Below are 17,000 nucleotides of genomic sequence, written 5' to 3'. Positions count from 1 at the left end.
TTTGACCAATCGAATTGCATCTGGAACACAGCACCTCACATTTACCATTAAAATAAGAAAAAGTTAGGGTCTAAGATATCTTCTTAATATATTTTGAGGGGGTCTGGTCTGGTCCATAACAACTGATTTGTAAAGGAATTGCCCTGAGAAATGTCCTCTCATATATTATCCATGTTGTTTTACCTTGGTAATTTTTGCAAATTGATCTCAACAGTGTAAGCCAAAAAGCTTCAACAAAACAGGTCTTTTTCAACAATACTAGAGTCCTGTACTTCCATATGGCTAATTAGCCACATACTGTTAAGTTTCTAAAGTGGACAGATTTGGGTACTGGAAAACTGGCAGGACACCAGTGGTTTTATAAATCAGAAATCTATTTTCTACCATCGATTCAAAGTTGATACTTGACTAATTTAAACTATCACAAAGCAAAATACAACAACGTGCTCCAAAATATTAATTTAAAAAGTCAATATATATCGTAAGTATTATAAAAAGGGATGAATTTAATCTCTTTTATTCGACATCACCTGAGTGTCACTGGATGAAACTGACAATCTGTCATCAGTCAATGATGGGGTATATGACACAGAGATTGGAGTCCCTGGAATTCCATTAGAATGAACATTGTCTGCGTCATTCACTGCCACAGTTTCATCTTCTAGGGGACCAGTAGCACTTTCAGGCGAACCATTCCCACCTGGCTTCTCTCCTGAATTTGGAAGATAAGAATTTCAGTAAAACACTTCACAAAACAAGACTTTTCAAACATTGGGCACCACTTCGACGAAAGTTCATGTCTGTCGAATTTAGCAAGTGAGCAACTGTAATACACAAAATTACTGTTTAGTACTAAAATTAGTAACAATGTATACTTAACTTCAAAGATCAGATGCAGATTAAAAAATAAAATTTAAAACATGCTAAAATAGTGTGAAACAATTTAAAGCAATTCTAAATATTTAAGCTAACCACAAATAAAACTTTCAAAAATAGTCAATAAACTAAAATCCAACTCAAGGTCAAGAGCAGCAAACACAATTTCATGGTTTGAAGGCTGCTGCCTTTTACTCAAATCTGTGGATGAGTTTCAGGCTCAGATTTTCTTCCTAAAACATTTTCTTGAAGGACGGGTAGGAAAAACTGGCACTGCCTCACCCACCTTCAATTGCACTTTTTACAGGCCAATCACAGCAGCATTGAGGATGGTAGTGGGGAGGTCCACAGCCCACATCGCCCCATCCTCCCAGATGTGTGGTAGGGAGAGGTCCTTTAAAGGAAGGAAGAAAACAGCGGGGTACAAAATCAAAAATAAAACAAACAAATTATTTGGCAAAATATTAAGACTGAATCCCTTACCTACAACACTAGCTCTCCATTGCTCAAGTTAAAATTATATCACAAATACTTATGTTCCTAAATTCTGAATGGATAAAACAGATTTTCCTCTGCTTCAAAAACAAAGCTGTGCTGACAACTTGTACCATCTGGAAAGGTGGACTTTGGAAAACACCACACAACAGCCAAATTGTAACTTGCAAAGTTACTATAGAACATTAAGTGTAGGCATTTTCAAACCTCAATAACATGAAAAGTTTCTTTCTAATAGGCAGAAATTTGTACTGATTGAAGTCTGTTTCTGCAGATACAGGATGCTTTCTATAATCAAAAGTTACTTATGAAACTGGCTGCAGTAATGTAAAATTTCAATTGATGATCTATCCACCACCATATTTGCTAATGTACAATACCACACAACTTGGATAATAAATATGACCTTCTCCCAAAAACTGACATTTGTGTTCAAACCACCTGTCAGCTGTTACAGATTTTTGACATATACACACACACACGAGGATTTGTATTGCCAAAGAAACCACCTGCAAAAAAAGGTACAAGTGTTATTGCAACTGAGCCACTAATTTCCACTAAAGACAAAGATGGCAACACTGCAACAAACTGCTAGCTTTGAGTATCAGAACACTTTTGCTATAACACTTCAGAAAGTGGCAGCTATGCGGGAACAGTACAAGCTATGCAGTATTGCCAAAGATCGAAGGACCATTGTCTAAAGCAATTCAATGTAAACCAAGGAACACAAGAATAAGGAGCAAGTGTATACTATATGGCCTACCAAGCCTGCTCCTCCAATTAATGCAATAATGGATGACCTTTGGCTTCTTACTGCACACTGCCATACACGCTGCATATCCTTTGATTCCAAAACATCAATAATCTGTCTTTCCAAGCATTAAATTTATTCCCTGATGGAACATTCACAACTCTCTGTTGTAGAGAATTTTTTAGTTTCACACACTCAGGGCGGCATGGCGGCTCAGTGGTTAGCACTGCTGCCTCACAGTGCCAGGGACTCAGGTTTGATTCTGCCCTCGGGTGACTGTCTGTGTGGAGTTTGTGCATTCTCCCGGTGTCTGTGGGGGCTTTCTCTGGGTGCTCTGGTATCCTCCCACAGTCCAAAGATGTGCAGGCTCAGTGGATTGGCCATGCTAAATTGCCTGTAGTGTTCAGGGATGTGTAGATTAGGGGGATGGGTCTGGGTGGGATGTTATGTGGGTCGGTGTGGACTTGTTGGGCCAAAGGGCCTGTTTCCACACTAGAGATATTTTATGAACTATGAATGCTTTAACTGAATTTGTTTATCCTCATCTCAGTCCTAAATGATTGACCACTTGGCCACTTATCCTAAGACAATACCCCCCAAAACACACCCCCACCCATCAGTTGCCTTCTCTCTTACCCCTAGTACCCGAGTAAACCTCTGCTGTCATGTCTCCAATGCAAGTATACATTGGTCAGAATGTTGTCACAGAGAATGCAGCAGGGACAAGATGCTTTCTGTCTGGAGAGGATAAGGATAAAGACTGTAAGAAGGGCAACTGAAATGTGACCTGAGCATCTTTGGCAGGAGGCTGACTAAAGGGGAAAGGAAATAGAGGAAAAGGAGCAGGTGGAGAAAGATTAACATGCCAGTTGTGGAGCAGTCAATTTGTGAAAGAATCCAGAGTTTCAAATGATGTGTTGCTTGCCTAGTATAGGGATGAAAGACAACTCAAGTAAGATTGAAAGGATATTGGAGATAGAAGTGGAAGGATCCAATTGCTGTGATCTATGGTGGGATCAACAATATAGTGGGCTAGGCAAAAGATTAGTTCATAGGGTTTCTGGAATTGGAGCTACATTAGAAAGCAACATTTTCAGAACTGCTGTATATATACTGTATAAACGCCATGCTAACAAGTCTAATTTTTCAACCAGAATGCACCGGGTTGACTTTTTGAGTCTTACTCGTCCACACAACAGAAAAATGCCCTTTGGCCCATCGAGTCACAGCCAACTATCTATTTTAATTCATTTTTCAGCACTTGGCTCAGCCTTTTATGCCTTGGCATCACAAGTGTACATCTAAATACTTATTTAAATGTCTTAAGTGCAGGGTTCTACCTCTACCACCCTTACAGGAAACAAGTTCCAGATTCTCACCACCCTCTGGATGAAAAAAGATCCCCTCTAAATCTACGGCCCCTTACCTTAAATCTACACACCCTGGTCATTGATCCCTCCATCAGCAGGAAAAGTTTCTGTATATGCCCCTCACCATTTTATGCAATTCAACCATGACCCCACCCCCTCAGTCTTCTCTGTTCCCATCTATCTAATCTCTCTTCATAACTAAAACTCTCCAGACTAGGAAATATCCTGGTAAATCTCTGCACCTTTTCCGGCACAATTACATCTCTTCAGTAATGTGGATTCCAAAACTGCACACTAGCTGTGGCCTAACAAACTAAACAGGTCGCGCCCTGTTAACCTCCCTGCTCTTGAACTCTAACCCTTGGCTAATGGGGGCAAGTATACCAAATGTTTTCTTAACCACTTTATCTATCTGTCCTGCTGCCTTAAGAAATTGGTGGACATACACACCAATGTCCTTCTGATTCTTAGTGCTTCCCAAGGTCCTACCGCTCACGATGTATTCCCTTGCTTTTTATGTCCTGCCCAAGTGCATTACCTCACATTTATCTGATTAAATCCCATTTGACACAGTTCAGCTTGTTTAGGTCTTCCTCACTACTTAACACCCCACCAATTTTCCTATCATCTGTGAACTCATTGATCAACTTTCCTATATTCAAGTCTAAACTGTCTTTTATAAACCACAAGTAGCACAGGGCCCAAGAGGCTCCAACACTGATCCCTGCAGAACTCCACTGGACTCAGGCTTCCAGTCACAAAAACAACCCTTGACTATCACCCTTTGTTTCCTGCCACTCAGATTATTCTGGACCCAATTAACCAGATGTCCTTGGATCCTCTGGGCTCTTACTTTCACTATCAATCTCCTGTGCAGGAGCTTATCAAAAGCCTTGTTGAAGTCTGAGGAAACTATGCTATTCAATGAATATATCATAAGCAAGCTTGCACCAGTGAAAGTTTGCCTTCAGTGGCTGAAGGATGGCAAATATAAGGAGTTTAGGTTTTTTGGATAAAAATCAGTGGTTAACCTATACATTAAATTTATTAAAATTAATGACTTTTTTGGCTACAAGTCAAGGATTGATTTTTACTCAACATTGACTGTTATACGAGTACATACAACAATATAATCTCTGGACTATTACTTAACCTCAAGCAAAATAAACAGGTAGTTTAGCAAAATGAACATGTGTCTCAAGAACCACTGTGGGAAAGAGGAATTCCATTTCATGGGACACAGGCACCAGTATTAGAATAGGAAAGAACTATAGAATTAGAACTGGCATCATCTGAACAAGGCTGGGACCAGGGTTTGAGCAGGAATGATAAACATGGCCATCACAAATACTTTGGAATACTAAGTGGAGAAGGGAGCTTAGGTGAAATAACAGTATATTAACAGCCTGAAAACAAACAGACTAGCAGAGAGTATATCAGCAGTTAAAAATCATGCTTCAGGCACAAGTAATAAAAAGGAAAACCATAATATAAAACAATTAAACAGAGAGAAACAAAAAAACCTAAGCAAAACATTAAATTAGAAGAACAGGTTAGGTTGCATAGGCCATATGAGTGATCTTCACACAAATAAGCTGAATGATTTGCAAAATTGACATGACAGCTTTATGGAAACATGGTTGCAAGACAGTCACAGCTGAAAACTAAATATATCAGAAGATGAGATGTACAGGAAAGATGGGCAACATGATAGAATGGGAAGTGGAAACTTGCTGATTAATGATGAAATAACTCATGATATCCTCTGAGGAGGAAACAATGGAGAATGTACATGTAAAATTAACAAATAGAGAAAGCCTGTTGTGCAAACTGTAGATAAGTCCTTAAGTGTTTTTGTGAAGTAGCATATTGTCTAAATGCAGACATTAAACAAACATATAGCAAAGGAAAACTGGTTCAATAGTGAATTTTAACTTTGATTTAATTGAGGCAAGCAGAGCAGCACATCAAAGAACATAGTGAATTTTTTTTTCCCTTATTCATTTTTGTAGGATGTGGACGTTGCTGGCTGGGCCAGCATTTCTTGCCCATCCCTAATTGTCTTTGAGAAGGTGGTGGTGAGCTGCCTTCTTGAATCGCTGAAGTCCACCTGCTGTAGTTTGATCCACAATGCATTAGGGAGGGAATTCCAGGATTTCAACCCAGTAACAGTGAAGGAACAGCAATATATTTCCAAGTCAGGAGGGTGAATGGCTTGGAGGGGAATGTGAAGGTGGTGGTGCTCTCATATGTATGCTGCCCTTATCCTTCTACATGGGAGTGGTCATAGGTTTGGAAGATGCTGTCTCAGGATCTTTGGTGAATTGCTGCAGTGCATCTTGTAGATAGAACGCACTGCTGCCACTGAGCGTCAGTGGTGGAGGGACTGGATGCTTGTGGATGTTTATGCATGTACTGCCAATGAAGCAGGCTGCTTTGTCCTAGATGGTGTCAAGCTTCTTGAGTGTTGTTGGGGCTGCACTCATCAGGCAAGTGGAGAGTATTCCATCACACTCCTGACTTTTGCCTTGTAGTTGGAGGACAGGCTTTGAGGAGTCAGGAGGTGAGTTACTCGCCGCAGTATTCTGAGCTTCTGACCTGCTCTTGCAGCCAGTGTGTTTATGTGGTGAGTCCAGTTGAGTTTCTGGTCAATGACAGCCCCCAGGATGTTGATAGTGGTGGATTCAGGGATGATAACACCACTGAATGTCAAGAGGCAGCAGTTAGATTGTCTCTCATTGGTGATGGTCATAGCCTGGCATTTGTGTGGCACGAATGTCACTTGCCAATTGTCAGCCCAAGCCTGGATAGTGTCCAGATCTTGTTGCATATGAACACGGATTGCTTCAGTATCTGAGGAGTGCAAATGGTGCTGAACATCGGCGAATATCCCCACTTCTAACCTGATGATGGAGGGAAGGTCATCGATGGGTCTTGGATAATTTCCTGCAATATGTCTAAGGAGCACAGAATATTAGATTGGGCAATGATTTTTTTAAAATTTCTTTTGTGGGATGTGGGCAACGTTGCCTGGCCACCACCTGCCCCTGCACATCTGCTAATGTGGTCTATTGTATTCGCTGTTCCCGATGTGGCCTCCTCTACATCGGGGAGACCAAGCAGAGGCTCGGAGACCGCTTTGTGGAGGACCTACGCTCGGTTCGCGACAAACGACAACACCTCCCAGTCGCGAACCACTTCAACTCCCCCTCCCACGCCCAATCCCTGGACGACATGTCCATCTTAGGCCTCCTCCAGTGTCACAATGATGCCACCTGAAAACTGAGCACCTCATATTCTGCCTTGGAACCCTACAACCCAATGGTCTCAATGTAGACTTTACGAGCTTCAAAATCTCCCCACCCCCGATCTCATCCCAAGACCAGCACACCCGCTTCCCCGCCTCCTTCATCTATCCGTCTTCCCTCCCACCTATCCGTCCCTCTCTCCTCACTGACCAACCCCCATCCCAACTTCCTACCTACACTCACCTTTACTGGCTTCATCCCCGCCTCTTTGACCTGTCCGTCTTCTCTCCACCTACCTGCTCCACTATCCACCTTCTATCACCGCATGCTCCTACTCTCTATTTATTTCAGAGTCCTCTTCTCCTCCCCCATTTCTGAAGAAGGGTCCAGACCCGAAACGTCAGCTTTCCTGCTCTTCTGATGCTGCCTGCCCTGCTGTGTTCCTCCAGCTCCACACCTTGTTATCTCAGACTCCAGCATCGGCAGTTCCTACTATCTCTCTTGGTACTAAATATTTACTTTATAGCAGAAGATACAGTACAGTAAGAGATCGTGATGCTGGATATGATAATAAAACAATTACTGAAGCAGGGACAATAATTGACAAAAATTAATGTCAGCAAATCCATAGTAATGAAAATGGCAGTAAGGAGTGACTAATCCAAAAGGACTAGAAGGGTCCCAAGTTCAGGGCAAAGAGGTGAGATCATTACGGATGCACTGATAAGCATCCAAAGTTCTGTCCATTTGGAAATCATTCAGTTAAATTATAAATTTGTACCTGTCCTCAATTAGGAAGGGGAGAGGGTGAAACTGGGGAATTATAGACCAATTGATGAACATTTATTGTCAGGAAATTATGAGAGTGCATAATGACAGGTGGACTGGACACGTTCCCAACTATCCTTGGTAGCCTTTGATTCCCTCACTGAACAAGAAACTATGTACACCTCTGTTAAAATCATTCTATAACTCCACCTCGACTACTTTGCGAGGTAGAGGGTTTCGGCATTAAGAGCAGAGAAAATAGAACACAGAAGGCTAGTACCTCATGAGTACAAATCTCAGTTGGCATAGACTTGTTCATAATGGGTTAAAATAACAGGACTCAGATATCCAAAACTCTGGTTAGACCACACCTACTGTACTAAGATCAGTTCTGTGCACAACAGCTTAGGAAAGGTATACTGTCTTGAAAGGAACATAGCACAGATATGGACTTCAAAAGTTAAACTATGAGCAAGGGTTACATAAATCAGGATTGTATACCTGGGAATTTAGATGCTTACATGGTAATGTCATAGCATATTCCAAGATATTAAAGGACAGTAGATAGGTTAGAGATAAATAACCTATTTCCATTGATTCAGAGGGACTAGGGGCATAATTTAAAAACTAGTGCCAGATCTTTTATGAATCAAAATAAGATGCACTTCTACACAGAAAATGAAGAGATGGTGGTGTAGCAGTAATGTCACTGGATATCAAATCAAGAGGGGGACCAGGCTAATACTTTAAGGACACAGGTTCAAATCCCACCATGATAGCTGGTGGAATTTAAACTGAATTGGAAAAGTATGGTATCAAAAACTTATCTTGTGTTAGTAGTGACTATGGAATCATTGTCTTGTTTTGAACCACCTGGTTCACTAACGTTCTGCAGGCAAAGAAACTGCCATCATTACCTGGTCTGGCTTACTAATGATACGCAATCCATAATTACGTGGTTGCCTCTTAACTGTCTCCTTAAATGGTTGAGTAAGCTCACAATTCAAGGGCAGTTTGGGATGGGCAATGAAGGCTGGCCTTGCCAAGGACATCCATATTCCATGAAAGGAAAGAAAACACTTGGAATTTTGCAACAAATGGCAATAGATACTTGATCAACTCAATTTTAAATCAGAGACTGATATGATTTTGTTAACCAAAAGCATTAAGTTGCACGAGGCAATTGACAACTTTACATCACAGACTGGCCTTGTTTGCTTTGAATAGAGGAACAGGCCAGAGACACAAAATGGCCTACTCCTGATCCTGTTTCTACAATCCTAGATGGAGAGGGGGAGCAGTTGCAAAGGAACATTGCTTCCTTCAAATTCCCCTTCCAAGCCACACACCATTCTGATTTGGAACCATAACACCATTCCTGCACTGTTGCTGGGTCAATGTCCTGGAACAGCCTTCCTGGCAGAACTGTGTGTGTTGCTAACCATATGGACTACAGTGTTCCAAGAAGGTAGTTAACTACCTCCTTCTCCAGAGCAAATAGGAATGGACAATAAATGTTGGACTAGCCTGCAGAATGCATCTTGTATGTTACTGCAAAAAAAATAAAGTTGTCCTAAATTTGATCTATTTGTTTACCTAGATTTTCTCATTGGCACCTTGGAAAACAAGAGATTACCAAATATTGCATTAATTGTGTCGTGGAAGAAAAATCTCTAAATCCAACATGAAAAATCAAGCATCAAGATGATGAGTTGATATTTGCAATAATTTCAATATATAATGTATCATTATTTAACTCATTCAAGACTCATAAGATTCAGTTAGCTCTGCAAACTGGTAGATAAAAGTGATACTGTATGTCATTTATGTTTGAAACTTGTTTTGAAATATTTATCCCATTTTCTTTGTAACTTGCCTTTGCTCCCACTGCATAATGGCAAATTCTAAAAAATAATTCTGCATTACGTAAATTCCCTGATAGTTCTGTGCCATAATTCTTTTGCTGCCCTAAATTTTTAATTTGTTTACAGCAGATGGCATTTCTGTGGTGCAGTATTACATTATTGTATTGATTGAACTTTACTGATTACGTAATGGCAACGCACAACCTGCTGCCAATTTGTCTGTGACTAGATTTGTAAAACGTATAGTCAACTGCAAACAAAAGAAGTTTAAAAGGACCGATGACAAGCTATTAACATTGTAGCTCTACTAACCAAATTAAAGCTCATGCCGGTTATAAGGGGAAAAAACAATCTCATGAGATCAAAGAAAATCACGGAAAAGCAAAAAATGTCATGAGGATTAACACATGCACAGAAAAATCATGAAGCTAAATGAACAGATGAAAATGAGTACACTACCTCCAACAACAGTGGTCACCAACTCTTGTAGAATGTTCTGTACAATTTCATGTACATTATCCTCAAATTCAAGACCCTCCCCATCACTTCTGCCTGCAATCCCTTTTGAAAAACCTTGTGTAAGGACAAAATATAAAATGCTCAGAACAAATCCGCCAGCCAGGACTAAAATAAAGAAAACAACACGAATAAAACATGCCTCAACTTTATCTCAAATAATAGAAAATGATGTTTTGAGAATGGTTTTATGCTATGAAATTTCAATAATGTTTAAATTCTATACACATATGCTTTAAGGAATAGAATAGTGATATCGGTAACCAGTATGATACACAGAATACACTTTCAGTTACGTTAATTTGCTAAACCAAAACGTTTAATGCATATGAAGTGCCTTTGGAGAAAACCTTTTTAAGGCATATTCCTCCTTTTCCTATAAGAAATTGATTGCATTGGGTGTAATTTTCACTCATCTTCAGTTACATAATTTCACTAAAGACCAGATGAAGAGTTCAGGCAACTAGTGCACTGGCTTTTGCTGACAGCAGCGAATGCTCATCAATCATTACACTTAGCGCTGCGCCTTACATCTATAGGAGGCTTTCGTACAGCACGTAAGGAGTCAGCTATAGCACATAACCTGGAACCTATATGCCTCTTCAACACATTAGACTGAAGTATGCTTACTGAAGTGTGCAAACTTTTCCAGGAAGTAAAAGTTAGAGCATCTCATTTAAGACCATATTTGGGAGATGTAATATTAAAGACAAAGAGGGATATGGGATTAGAAAAATTAGACAAATAAAATATTTTATAAAATATTAAAATCTTCAATGAAAATTAAAATCTAAATAATCAGACTCCACGCTAATAAAACTAAATTTTGTGTTCGAGAGAAATTGTTGGCAGCAGGAGTTATCACACTATTAAAATATCAGATATAAATGTACTTTTTTCAGGCAATTTACTGGGTATTTAGTGGATATGTACTGCAAGTGGGACTAGTTTAGTTTGGGAAACTTGGTTGGCATGGACGAGTTGAACCAAAGGGTCTCTTTCCGTGCTGTGTGACTCAATGACTAAGTGGAGAAATTATTGAAGAAGGGGAAGAAAATTGACACAAACTTGCTGATTTCTATGTTTAACTGCACGAGATGTTGAATAACTTCTGTCCATTTAGTCCTTAACAACAGTGAGCATTAACGGTTTCATTGTTGTTGATATGACAAAATCTGGGCCACAGTAAATATATATTCATATGCTACCAGTACAATATTCAATTCCTTTTCTAAATTGTACATCAAAGTTGTGCAGGTGGAGGTTTTGGAGGTCCGATGAATGAGGAAAACATGAGAAGTAAAGGCATAGCCCTTCTGGGCTACAGGGCTGCTCTCTCACTAGAGAGAAATAACTGCTGGCGGTTAACTTGAGTGTCACCACACCTTAGACAAGGGGAGAGGTTGAGAAAGAAAAACTTTCATGGTAACCTCAGTTGGTACAGGAATTGAACTCATGATGTTGACCTCATTCTAGCTGTCCAGCCAACTGAGCTGACCAAGTCCCTTCACATGAGAAATGCAAGACCAACAGACAAATATCTCCATTATAAAATCTTAGCAACATGAACAAGAGAATTTACAGGCCAAGTCAAGTTGAGCAGCAGCTTTGACATCAAAGGAAATGTCTCCTATTCAACAAATTTACAAAGAAAACTGCGAAATTAACACAACAGACATTATAGTGGTGCATGAAGAAAGCAACATCATCTAGGATTACCATTCAGGTTATTGGATTAGATCTCCACTTTTCCCTCAAGATTTTCAATTGAACTATTGTATTTTATTCATTTCTAATAGAAGTCACCTAAATAGGATTCCAAAACCTCCCACTGTCGAACTCTTCAGTGAGAGTACAGGCAGTAAAAACTACATTGGTCACAAGTCTTAGGCAGAAAATAGTTATTTGAACATAAACTGTAATTGTCTACAAGAGATTTCTGGATCCCAAATTCAAGATTTGATCCCCTCTAAGATTGGGAAATGGTAATAAATTTTCCAGCAGTTTTATCAACATATAACTTTGTATTTTGGAAACACATAACCGGAATTCAGACATACACCTCCTACAATTTTCTATTTGAAAGAAGTAATCATGGAGCAGGATGCGTCGAGTTCCGTGGCAGACACAGTGAAGACACAAAGTTCCTGAGTCTTCTCAGACTAATTCACAAGAACTGAAGCTTCCACAATGAATTAATGTATTGTAGCATTAAGTGAAGTAAAGAACCAGATTTTCTCCACAGGCACAGTGCATCAATTACTGGTAAAGATGATAAATCAAATCATTTTAAGAACATTCGAAGCATACCTCATGGAACTTATTAGTGGTTTAGATTTTTTTAATTTACGAATATCTTTTTGCTTTACTATGATAATTCATTTAAAACATATGGGCAGAAATTCCATTAATCTCTGAATATATTCAAAACATCATGAAGTGCTCTTTCCACCGCCAAATACATTTTCATGATTGACTTATCATTGATGTAATGTTTTTTGATCTTAATATTGTAAAAAACTCAGACAAAACAATAAAGGATCATACCTTCAGGATAGTCTTTTTTAATCTTTAAGTTCAGCTTCCATATATGTTAGGATGCAGTCCATCAACCTTGAGAAAAGATTGAGTACTTGCTCTTCAAGAAACTGTCCAATTGAGCTTTTATGTTTTATTCTCCTACTGTTTTAATAATCACTTTAGACTTTTAGCCCAAGAAAGCAGGATTAGGATCTTGAAAATAAGAGAGCATTGAAAACCAGAAATAATAGGAAAATGGGAAAGTTATATCTGGTCACATAAAGAAATAATGCGTTCCAAAATGCAGAATGAATTTTGTATGCATAGCTTGTATTTCAAACAAAATGAGAACAGCGTTGAAATTAAATAATTAAAACTTCTTCCTGTGTTCAATCCTGTGTGTATAAAAAATGCAGTGAAAGAGTTTCTAGTTGGGTTTTTGAGGATTTCCATCTTTACAGCAGCTTGTAGCAAATCCCTTGTTGCCCCAAATACTCAGAACAGCATATTATATCTGAGAAAAAGGACACTGACTCTTTACATGGCTGCCTTGAAGACACCCTCAAGAAATCCAGGTTGGCCCAAAAATTGAATACCAGCTCACTTAGACTGAGTTATAACTTTCTTAAAAATTCTCTTCATCCAATATTTATATGTGCTAAAATAAATGGCACAATCCTCCACTGGCAGATATCGAGAAAAGACTGAAGGCATTGGAAGCAGTCGTGACAACTCAGATTTAGTCCTGCAAGTCATGCAGTTCCAATGCAGGTACACCACAGACATCTACTGGATAAAGTGAAGATTGAAAATTACCCAGATGTGAGCTTTCCACAAAAGGTAGATGTACTCATTTATTTGTCCAATTGCTGTCCTGTCAAGTTACTCTCAATTATCAGCAATATGATGTAAAGTGTCATTGACAGTGTTTTCAAATAACACTGAAAAGAAATAATGCTCACCACACTCAGCTTGGACTCCACCAGGGCTCCTGATCTCATTGTAACCTTGATCCAAGCATGGAAAAAAAAATCTGAATTCTGGAGGCAAGATGAAAGTGACTATCCTTGATATCAAGGCAGCATCTGATTGAGTGTAGCATAAAGCAGCCCTAACAAAATTGAAGTGAATGAGAATCGGGGGAGAAAAAAATCCCATGGGTTAGATTCATAGCAAGTACAAAGGCAGATGTTTCTCCTTGTTGGAGACCAAGCACCTCAGCCCCAGGTCATCGCAACAGGAATTCCTCAGTACTCTTAGATATTTTTTAATCAACATGTTCAACCATGTCATTCTGAAGCAGGTAGGATTTGAAACCAGGCCTCCTGGCTCAGAGGTAGGACCACACCACTGTGTCACAAGGCTCCTTAAACATTTGATGGCACGTCCAACAAGTTGCTTCAAAGGCCCAATTCATCAGAGGAGAGTGCTAGGCAGAACCATCTTCAGCTGCCTTAATAATGAACGTTCCTCAATCATAATGTCAGAAGTAGGAATGTTCATTGATGGATACACCATTTTCAGTCTTCAGTGCAATTCACAACTCCTCAGATACTGTAGTAATTCATGTTTACAAGCAGCATGTCCTGGACTACATTCATAAATGGGCTCATAAATGACAGACAAGAGTTTTACTAATCAAGTGCCTGGTAATGATCATCTCCAGCAAGCAAAAATCTAACCATCTTCTCTTGACAACCAATGGCATTACTGCCACTTAGTTCCCCCAATATCAACTTCCTTGAATCATCATTGATGGGAAATGGATAAGACATCTAAACACTGTGGTTACAGGAGTAAGTTAAAGATTGGAAATTGAGGCAAATAACTCCCTTGCTGACTCCTCAAAGCTTGTTCAATGTCTACAAGGTGTTAGTCAGGAGTGTGATGGAACATCCTCTTGTTTACCTGAATGTCACCGCACCAATAACAGTCAAGATGTTTGCCACCTTCCCGAGAGACATCAGCTTCTCGAATATCAACATGAATAACTTGAAAAGCTATGAAAGCATACATCACCTGCAAAATCTCCTTCAAGTCACATATCATCTGACTTGGAACTATATCATCATTCTTTCACAGTCATTTGGACTGCAACAGTCCAAAAGAAAAAAAAAATCAACTCATCACCACCGATTTGAGGGCAATTTGAAATGGGCAATAAATGCTGGCCACTAGATCACAGAGGTTTGCAGTTTCTAAATGTTTCATAGATCAAAATAAAATGCATCCTCCCTTCAAGTAATTACAGTCAGAAACAGTTGATTGCAGAAACTCATGTAACAAAGTTCAGCAATGCATTTGGAGAGAGCCCCAAATCTGTGACATCTTTAAGCTTTAATAAGATTGTTTGATTGTATTTTTTTGCTGAATTTCAAATTTGACCAAGTCTTCATCTTAAAAATGAAACAACACACAGTACCAAACTCCATCATTCCCTTCTAAATATTGGACAAAAAAATATGATCCTTACCTCAGTAGCCATCCTAATTTATTTATTGAGGGTCTTTTCAGCAAAACTTAGAATAATTTTCCTACTTGACCAATAATAAGCTACTGCCAGAAATCTACTTGATTCTTCACAACAATTTGGTAAGAACCAATATAACAGGACTTGCGGTGTCTTGCAAAGCATGATTTAATGAACCTTGGAGCAGGCAAGATGTATTTGTTCATTTACTCCAAAGGAAGTTACTCTGACAACTTTATGATCAACAAGTGTAATGCTGCACAAATTTGTGACTAACTCGCTTTTATTTGGACCTGTAAACACAAAAATCCACCAAGTGGTTTTGAAAACATGAGCCATTTGGACCAGATAATATTTCCTATTTGGTCTAGGAACCACTGCAACTGAATGGAACATAGCTTTTTTTGCTGGTAGTCACCATGATTCCTATTTGGGTGGTGAAATTAAAAACTTCAGAAGATGTGGCTAGCAGAACTGCTACAGTTTACAATGCCCTTGCTTGCTGCAAGTAGTAACTGAAGCACACACTCTAATTGTGAAACAGTTCAACTGAATTTAATGGATTTGTACTTAGTAAGTGTCTTTTTAGATAAGTGCTATGGTTAAGTTTTGGAACAAGCCTTTGAAAAGAAGTCCAGTCCCTTAATCCTCAACTCAGTCCATCATGATGTAATAATCCAGATCAATGGTACTGAAATAACTAAATTCCTTGGAAAAGTTAAGCTGGGTCTCAATCACACTTGAATCAAGGCTCCATACTGCTGATAGGGAGGTGATCAAAGCCTGTTCAACTGAAATATGCTGGTAAAGGTTCCCAAGAGCTGAAGATACAATCATTATGTAAATAACCAGGGCCAGTCTGTGGTTAAAATTGAAAACAATCCTGACACTGTCACACTTCTAGCTGGAGTTCCACATCAGAATTAAATCTGAAGATAACTGCTTGTCTTGGTCAGCAACCTGTGCATGATTGGGCCAGAAGGTAAAATTGACTTAAAACCAATGGACGGCTAGACAACAAGCAAACAGTGATGCACCCTTCCAGCTGTGTGACCAAGTGCAAGATCCTGCATTGCCAGCTTTTAAAATAATCATCTTGAAAACTTTATTTGACAAAAGCTAATTTTTCATTATACTGATTGCACCTGCAGCAAGATTTTTTATTTTTTGATATTCTGGCTAGCAGTATCATCTTTCAACAGATTTTGAACAGAAATTGCAAAAAATTAAGTGCTTATTCAGATTACTCCCTTGCATGAAATGCTACAGGGATCTGTTGCTGATAATGGAAGCAAAGAATATGAAATACAAATAAGAGCAAGGCATGCTAATCAAGCTCAGCAGAATTATTTTCAAAGGAAGCAGTGGCCAACATTCTACCATATATGGAAACTGAACTGAGAAACACCAAAGTTTACTGACCATATAGTCTGTACCTGAAGAACAATGAAATAAATATTTGTTTAAATGAATGTTTTCTTTCCTAAGTCATAAACTCCATATATAAAACCTGTAAAGAAATTTATTTACTTTTAGCTGCTGTGGCCTGGTCAACTTCTGTTTGTTCATTTTCTGTGCCACAAATGTCAATTCCATTTTCTGGCTCTGTATCCTCTTGAGTATGCTTGTCCACTTCATCGATGTGGCCTGATTCCAATTGAGGCACCTGTGCTACCTCAGGAATAGGCCGCTCCTCAAGACGTCCCAGTTGTGGGGATTCAGGTTCATACTGGTTCACACTGGGTTGCTGTAGATGGTGCTGTTGCCGAAGTCTCTCCTTTTCCATTTGTTTTACTTCCTGCAGCTGTATGCATAAAGACAGGGCTTAGCATGACAGACTTCCACCTCTGTAAAATATGGTCTTAATTTTGATAACTTACTAACTCAGACATGAGTTTTGGAAAAGATGGGCACAGATTTTAGAAACACGCTCAAGGATTTGACAGGAAAGGGATATTTGAGATGACTGCATTGTTTCATGGAGAGAAAATTTCCTTTTTTCTCCCCCCGAAGATTTTATAATGGCTTCAAAGAGGAAGTGGCAGAGTACCTAAAAAGAGATCCCTTTTTCAGCCAAGAGGGTTTGTTGGATTGTCTATTGTTTATGGGAATAAGATCAAA

At 39.2% G+C, this 17,000-nt stretch overlaps 1 protein-coding gene across 1 annotated transcript; it reads right to left on the bottom strand.

Annotated features, from left to right (window-relative positions):
- Window positions 1–506: 506 nt before the first annotated feature.
- LOC125482920 (brefeldin A-inhibited guanine nucleotide-exchange protein 1-like) lies at window positions 507–16,677 on the bottom strand. Its single transcript, XM_048595694.1, has 4 exons — window positions 16,410–16,677; window positions 9,833–9,946; window positions 1,163–1,270; window positions 507–712 (listed from the first exon to the last, which is right to left on the bottom strand). Exons 1-4 carry the CDS (start codon window positions 16,663–16,665, stop codon window positions 507–509), a joined length of 684 nt encoding a protein of 227 aa, XP_048451651.1. The 5' UTR covers window positions 16,666–16,677.
- Between the last annotated feature and the right edge of the window lie 323 nt (window positions 16,678–17,000).

This window comes from Rhincodon typus, chromosome 4 (genome assembly GCF_021869965.1).
Source record: "Rhincodon typus isolate 14 chromosome 4, sRhiTyp1.1, whole genome shotgun sequence".
In the NCBI taxonomy this organism is placed as follows: domain Eukaryota; kingdom Metazoa; phylum Chordata; class Chondrichthyes; order Orectolobiformes; family Rhincodontidae; genus Rhincodon; species Rhincodon typus.
Note: the sequence above shows the minus strand (reverse complement) of the source record. Positions and strands in the feature narration are given on the sequence as shown.

Coding starts and splice junctions, on each gene's coding strand:
- LOC125482920 (XM_048595694.1), bottom strand. CDS start 16,665: ATGGAAAAGGAGAGACTTCGGCAACAGCACCATCTACAGCAACCCAGT. Junction 9,947..16,409: donor CCAGGCCACAGCAGCTAAAA/GTAAATAAATTT, acceptor TCCTTACACAAG/GTTTTTCAAAAGGGATTGCA. Junction 1,271..9,832: donor GGTGACCACTGTTGTTGGAG/GTAGTGTACTCA, acceptor CTTCCTTTAAAG/GACCTCTCCCTACCACACAT.